At 32.2% G+C, this 7,293-nt stretch overlaps 1 protein-coding gene across 1 annotated transcript in view; it reads left to right on the top strand.

Annotated features, from left to right (window-relative positions):
* The first annotated feature begins 577 nt into the window (after positions 1-577).
* LOC111004304 (NACHT and WD repeat domain-containing protein 2) overlaps positions 578-7,293 on the top strand; it is a 33,722-nt gene continuing 27,006 nt past the window's right edge. The window contains exons 1-3 of the mRNA XM_022275294.2: positions 578-690; positions 971-1,083; positions 5,778-5,866. Of these exons, the coding sequence (XP_022130986.2) occupies positions 981-1,083; positions 5,778-5,866 (192 nt within the window). The 5' untranslated portion in view covers positions 578-690; positions 971-980. The remainder of the gene's footprint in view (positions 691-970; positions 1,084-5,777; positions 5,867-7,293) is intronic.

Below are 7,293 nucleotides of genomic sequence, written 5' to 3'. Positions count from 1 at the left end.
ATAAGGCCGCCAGTTGCTTTTCATTAAATTACGTTTAATATTTTCCTTTTATGTAATGCAACGAAGTGTTAATATATAAATAATAAATAAATATGTTAGCTTAGAGTATAATATAATATATAATATACTAATTTAAATAAATTTAATTAAATGTAGTTTTTAAATTTCAATTATCCCTATTTTTCCTACTAGATAAAGATAAAACGCTCATAATATAATAACATAATTTTAAATAGTAATCTTCAAATTACGCTTTACTTCGTTATCTCTCTATCTGTTATGTAATCATTTCTAATAGGCAAGTAGCTGTTCAGCCAGCTAAGCATTCAGATGTCTTTGCCTGACATATTTCCTCGAGATGTTTTCCTTGGGAACCACTGCCCCATCTATAGGACATTAAGTCATTATCTTATCTATATAATCTCGTAAATGTATGCACACCGCTTATTAATCGGCACTCGAAATCAAATTATCTACAAATCAAAACCGTTGCCTAGCAACGTAATAACAATTTGGGAATATCTCGCCAAACTCGTAGTGGTACATCCAAAGTAGAACCGACAGCACGTTCCAAATTCAAAATGTTTCTATAAAATTGAATAACGCACTTTGTTAAAAGTGAAAAGCGCTCGATATTCGACCTTAACATTTGAAATGGTGCAATGTATTGATTGTTAAGAAGTAGGGCAGGTAAGTCTTAGATTTTCTAAGGACAGCTAATGTCTTTCTCGCTCGAATATAATTGATAAATAAGGGATAGCAAATAGTTTTCCTTGTAATAAAATTTGATGATACGTACCTGAAACATTTAAAGAATATTATAATAAACATTTATAAATAATACTACAAAGTTTTTTGAATAAGCGTTTTTATATAATGCTTCTGTTTAACTCTAATTAAAACAATTTTACAATAAAATTTAAAGCTTTTAAAATTTTGGAACTAACAATTTTTTATTTGTTTTTTTAAGCTAAAACAAAATGGATGACCGCACAGTAGATCTCATATTCGGGGGCTCCTTGAAGTCCCTGCCTCCAGTCAGCTCCAAGATCGTAAGGATTTTCACCAGCTCAACCTTCACAGGTATTTTTTTAATAGCAGTCAATGGTGTTAAACTATGCGTTGCTTAGACATATTTTTGCGCCTTAATTATTCTGGAGACAATTGTGATATCTCTGCACTAAATTAATCACGCATACCATCAAAATAGCGATTTTACAGTCGTATTTCTAAGAAAATATGTCAACGTTACAATTCGTTATGAGCTCATTTTCGTAGTTTTTTTTTTATAAAACAGGGGCAAACAGGCAGGAGGCTCATCTGATGTTAAGTGATACCGCCGCCCATGGACACTTTCAATGCCAGAGGGCTCGCGAGTGCGTTGCCGGCCGTTTAAGAATTGGTGCGCACTTTTCTTCAAGGACCCTAAGCCTAATTGGTTCGGAAATACTTCAGTGGGCAGTTGTTTAATAAGAATTGCATGTAAGTTGAAAAGTTCAGCGAATAAGGGCTTTTATTATTAATATTATTATGGGCCGTGAGACTGAGTATTTATTTATTTACACTTCGTTGCTAAAGAAATACAAATAACACAAAATATATAAATTACAAGGTAATAAGTATGTATTATAAGTATGTGGAGTATACTCATTACTCACGTTGCCGGTGATTTTACTCTAAAGTGTACTCCTAATAAGCATATTCTTAAGGAAGTCGAGGCTAAATGGTGGTATAACATTCAAAATTTAATTTCAAAATTTGAAATTCAAATTTATTTATATAGTAAAAGTCAATTAAAAAAATAGTTATTGTGTTTGATTTACGTTAGTTCCTTGAAAATTTATTACGTTATTTATACAGAAATTTCAGGGGTTTAAAATCTTAGTACCTAGTCAGCGAGACACATTCTTTGTCTCATGTTAATTTAAAATAGTTTCCGCGTTTTTAATACTAACTGTGCTATGAGGTTGTATTCGCATTGATTTGGCCTAAAACTTTTCTTAATTAATTGTCTTTTAAATCAGAAAAATAATAGTCTAAGTCCCAGATTTCTTTATCTGTTTCATGATTATTTGGAAATCTAATAGGTGATCAGCTTCCAGTTCCTGTCACAAGCGGTCGACTTTTTGGTTCTGAGGAAAACCGGGTTTCTCCTCATTTTTCTTCGCCGTGAGAGCAAATTTTAAATGTTTATTATTTAACATAGACAGAAAGTCTATTGGTGCAGAATGTGGAGGCAAAGCTACAAGGATAAGATTCAAGTTGAGAATATTTACTAGTTTTAATTTGTCGTCGAGATTACATAAACAGTGTACAAGTACAAAATAGTGTACAAAGAATGATAAAGAAGAATCAAGAAAAAAGCAGTTCGTAGGTACATGACAGAGAGTGAAACAGTAAAGAAAGAAATGGCGGGATTTGGAGTATGAGTAGAATATGATAATTAATAAAAGCTATTTTTGAAGTGACAATGTCCCAATTTCCGATAATTTTAAAGAACACTCAATTTCTCATTACGCTGCACTGAAAATGAAATTTTCGCGATAAATTTTGCGCTATCAGAGATAATCTAAAATAATTAAAGCTTGTTCGTGACGCACTCGAATGATATTGCTTTTAGCAACCGTTTTTAAAAAGCATATTTAATGTATGGCGCTACAACCTTTGAGGTCTGGTCTATCTGAATCTGTTTTGTGATCTTACGAAACTGTATTATAATAATAATACCTTTATTCAGATACATTTGTGACATTTAAACACCATTTAAATCTTCTTCTAGTGTGTATCTGTGTACCCTTTTATGGCAAAGGCCTCCTCCAAATCCCACCGTTCCTCTCTGCACTGTGCCACTCTCTGCCATGTACCACCTGCTATTTCTTTTATTTGGTCTTCTAAGTGGTCTCTTTTCCGTTTGCTGTACCTTGGGCACCAGTTTAGTAGCTTTTTGCTTCACTTCTCTGTTCTTCTTGCATCTGTTACCATAGTTATTTTTTTATAACGCTGTATTTTTTATTTAGTCTCTTCTTTTCTTCCCTATACATCATTCCAACGAAACTGTATTATTAATTAAAAAAAACAGTATTGGCTTAGTGGCTCCAGCGTTCAACTCTCAACCCTGAAGTCGTAAGTTCGATACACGGGTATGCACCAATGGACTTTCTGTCTATGAGCGTATTTAACATTCGCTCGAATGTTGAAGGAAAACATCGTGAGGAAACCGACTTACCTTAGACAGTCGGACAGTCGGACAAATCATGAAATCATGAAAATGAAACAAATCTGTGGCCCAGATCTAAAAATGGTTGTAGCGCCACTAATTTATTTTATTTTTGAAATATAAAAGTAAATAATAATGCCGGGTCACTTATATAACAAACAATATTAATACTTTTGATTTATTATAATTACAAGCTAATTAAAGTCCATTGTGTCGTCATTAACTGTCCGAAAATTATTACAATTAATTGTATAGATTATTTAAAATGTCGATCGTGCCCTAGCAACAGAGCCAAACAAATAGCCGATGCCTGAATCGTTAGTAAGTGGGGACAGAACTTGACACCGCTATTCGAGCCAAGCCTCGCCAAATGGGTTAAGATTTACGCCAACTTTGTGGTGGGTTTAATAAAAGTTTTTTTCGATTTCTTGGATCTAGACATACTTGATTAAATACAGTGGTGTCTTGTCATAATGCATTACTTTATTGGTCTCCTTTGTTCACAAAACGAATCGAACGTTATGAAAAGTTGTTGGAAATTGTGCTTCATTACGTCATAGATTTCTGGTTGTTATAAAACATGATTTCTTTATGGTTACCGAACGAGCAAGTCTCATAGAAAAAATTAAATAAATATGTATATTTTGTTTCTTTCTTTATTTATTTAATACTTTAATACCTTATTCAAAAACATACACAACAAAAATAAAAAAAACAGGTTACAAAAGTTACAAGGCAACGGGAGGCTTTATTGCTTTTAAGCGATTTCTTCCAGGCAACCCTAATTTTTATTTTCTTTGTACATTTGTGATTTCAACGCGAGGAATGTCTTAAGGGTTGTTATATTCAAAGCACTAACAACACAGCTGTAACAAAAATAGTTAGTCGACAGAGTTATAGCACTTCGTCTAAATGTGTGTGTCAGTTTGTATATGTGTGCGTCCAACCCTCCAGATTTTACTTTCAATTTACTAAGCTTCAATTTTGGACTACAGTGTCCTATACTGTCAACCATGAAAGGCTTAATAAAGCACAGTAGTAAATTGCTATCCAGTGGGTTACTTCGAAATTTATATTTTTTTAATTCTGTTTTACCTTTAAACATTCATAATAATGTTTCCATCGTACGCCATCTGGCTTTACTGCACTTCGATAAAATCGATTAACTATGCCTTACTTAAGCTTCTAAAGAAAACTCAATCATTTACCGAGCTAAAAAACCTTTATCTATGTCATCGGCAATTACCGGCTAACAACTCCTTCATAAAACTACTAAAAACCAAAACAGTTGACTGGAACTTGTAAGCTCGTAAGCTGTAATGACTGTTTGTACTGTGGTGATAAAACAATATCACCTGCTATATGTTATCTGTAGGAACCGTCAGCCGCATAACAGCTGCATTCGGCGCATGCAGTCAAATAACAATTAAAGCTCCTCGCAGATATAATATATACTATGTGATAATAATTTATTTAAAAATAAGTCAAAACTATTAATAACTAAGCCTTGTATCTTTCTTCTTTATTATAGCTACTAGTATGTTTATCGTTCTCCTGATTTATAAACTTTTAAGGGTCATGTTTTGTTTTGCTTTTATATATTGTTTACTGTATAGAAATGTATCTGTTTAGTTCCCTTAATAAATAAATAATCAATATAGCTATTATAGCAAGAGTTTCAAATTTAAAATTCCTCTTGTAGCAAGTACAGTGTTGACACTGTGTTGAGCACATCTTTGAGTCTTTCTTTATTTTTGGAACCTATTTATTCATACAGAAAATGATCTTAAACATAGTAGTAATAATAAGCAGTGGATTGAAGAGTCACTGAATTTTTGTAATTTTCTCTTCTTCTTTCGAAGCATTGTTATCAAATAGCTCTACAATAACTGTTCTAAATTATTTTGTCCTGTTTGCGGAATGCTTTGAAAAATGAATCAGAACACAATGGTTATGTAAGAGCTTTTTAATTTGTGGCTTTTACGCTTCGGGCTTTAGGATATATTTCTCAATATTTAGGTTTATTCAACTTCAGCGAGAAGATTTTTTAAAAATTATTCTCCTCTTTTTTGTGGACTATATGAGTGGTCTCTAGTCCCGAATCTACTCTGTCTTAGTGTCTTAATTGACACGTGTCTCCTGGAACACCTGCGTTCTATTGCCCGTGGATATTGGTTAGAGTAGTGTTGGCATAGTGGTTTCAGAGTACAACTCTCACCCCTAAAGGTAGGTAGGTTTGACCCCGGCTGTACATCAATATACTTTCTTTCTATGTGTGCATTTAACATTCGCTCGAACGGTGACGGAAAACTTAGTGTTTATACAAAAAGAAAAGAATTTCGAACACGGCTGTATACTTAGTCAGTGACTCAAGGGATCCTTAAAATGGCCCTTTAGACGGATTGTCTATGCTTTTCTTATAATAACAAACAAATACTACCATAACCTGATAGTATAAACATGGGTGCTTGTGACTTTCTTGTTATATTAAATGTGCAGCTCTATAATAATTAAATAAATACATAAAATAATAACCTAAATTGATTTTAAACGTTTTCAGATACAACTATGGAACGAAACACGTTGATGGCAAAGTGTTATCCACGCATCAAAGACTATTGCAGAGAGAAACATGGACTCGAATTTCAGGTAACTTTTGATATTAAATTAAATTCAAAATATGGGGTGCCCATGTGCTATATATATATGTGTTAGTGGCTGGAAGATACCGGTGACGCCAGAGCTTGCCTCGCCCAATTATATTATTACTGTATAAGTAAAGAGTGTAAATAATTAATTAGATTTAAAATGTCTTACAAATAAAGTTTAATTTCTTTAGATAGTCGCCATCAGTGAGTGAAATTCTTAATTTTAAAAAATAAATTTGTATGTAATAATTAAAAAATCACTTACTTACATGATAAAATATACTAGTTCACGTACTAATACATACATTACGATTATTAACACTGTATAATATTAGAAAAGTACAACAGAAGACTTATTATGATAAATAAATCAGTGGCGCTACAACCTCTTTTAGGTCTTAACATTTGTTTGGTGTGTATATATATATGTTTCTCCAAGACAGTATGAACCCACTGAAAAACATTAATAAGTTTTGCCGGTGACAGCACCTTAAGCTGAGTTGTGCCCGGTTTTAATTAAAGTAATCGCGTTTGTATACGTGTCTTTAATCAAATATACAAATGTTTTTTTTTTATTTGTGTATACTCGTTTAAGCCTAGATTCTACTTTGGAAGTTTCATTTTTTTGCACTGAAAAAAAATCGTGAATTTCTTTTAGATTAAATGCAACTTTCACAATAACTTTTTTTTATTTATTCACACTTCGTTTCAAATTCGTTCTTCGTTTAATCTAGCTTTACTAAACTACGTTTTTATTAATATAAGATTTTTTCAAAGAATTCTTAAAAAAGAAACCATTTTTAACGTCTTCTAGAAGAATTTAAATCCTGGAACGCTGGCGTCAAATAAATATCGGCTTTCCGTGAAATGAATGCGGTTTTAATAAACAGATATCATAAAAATTTATGTCTTCCTCGTCTGCGTCGTTTTAAATCCTTCGGCATTTAAGGGGTAGCTCTTCGAGTTAAATAGGTCAAAAATAAATATTTCGAATAAAAGCTCTATCAGCAGTGGATTTTAAGTACATATGTGAATAATAGGAAAATAAGTACATTTATTAAGGTTTAAAAAAACAGTACTTCCGATTTCTTAATATAGTCTACCCATCTCTTTCTCTGTGTTCCTCTTTTCCTTTGTCCATCTCGTGATTGAAAAGGATAGGTAGGCAACTTGAACAAGAAGTGCTAACATTAGAAAATAATAGAAGCAGCTGGAAATTAATGGAAGTACATATTATACAATAAATAATAATATTAATAAAAAAATTTAATTGAATATCACTGTCAATAACTAACATTATTGGCGTATTTCAACTGTACAACAATAATAATATTATATATTTTTTAAAGTAGTTATCCACTTCAAATATTGTTATTCTTCTTCCTTACTAGGGTTGCCTGGAAGAGATCGCTTGTTAGATAAGTAAGA

The sequence above is a fragment of the Pieris rapae genome, chromosome 18 (assembly GCF_905147795.1).
Source record: "Pieris rapae chromosome 18, ilPieRapa1.1, whole genome shotgun sequence".
NCBI classification, from domain to species: Eukaryota; Metazoa; Arthropoda; class Insecta; order Lepidoptera; family Pieridae; genus Pieris; species Pieris rapae.
Note: the sequence above shows the minus strand (reverse complement) of the source record. Positions and strands in the feature narration are given on the sequence as shown.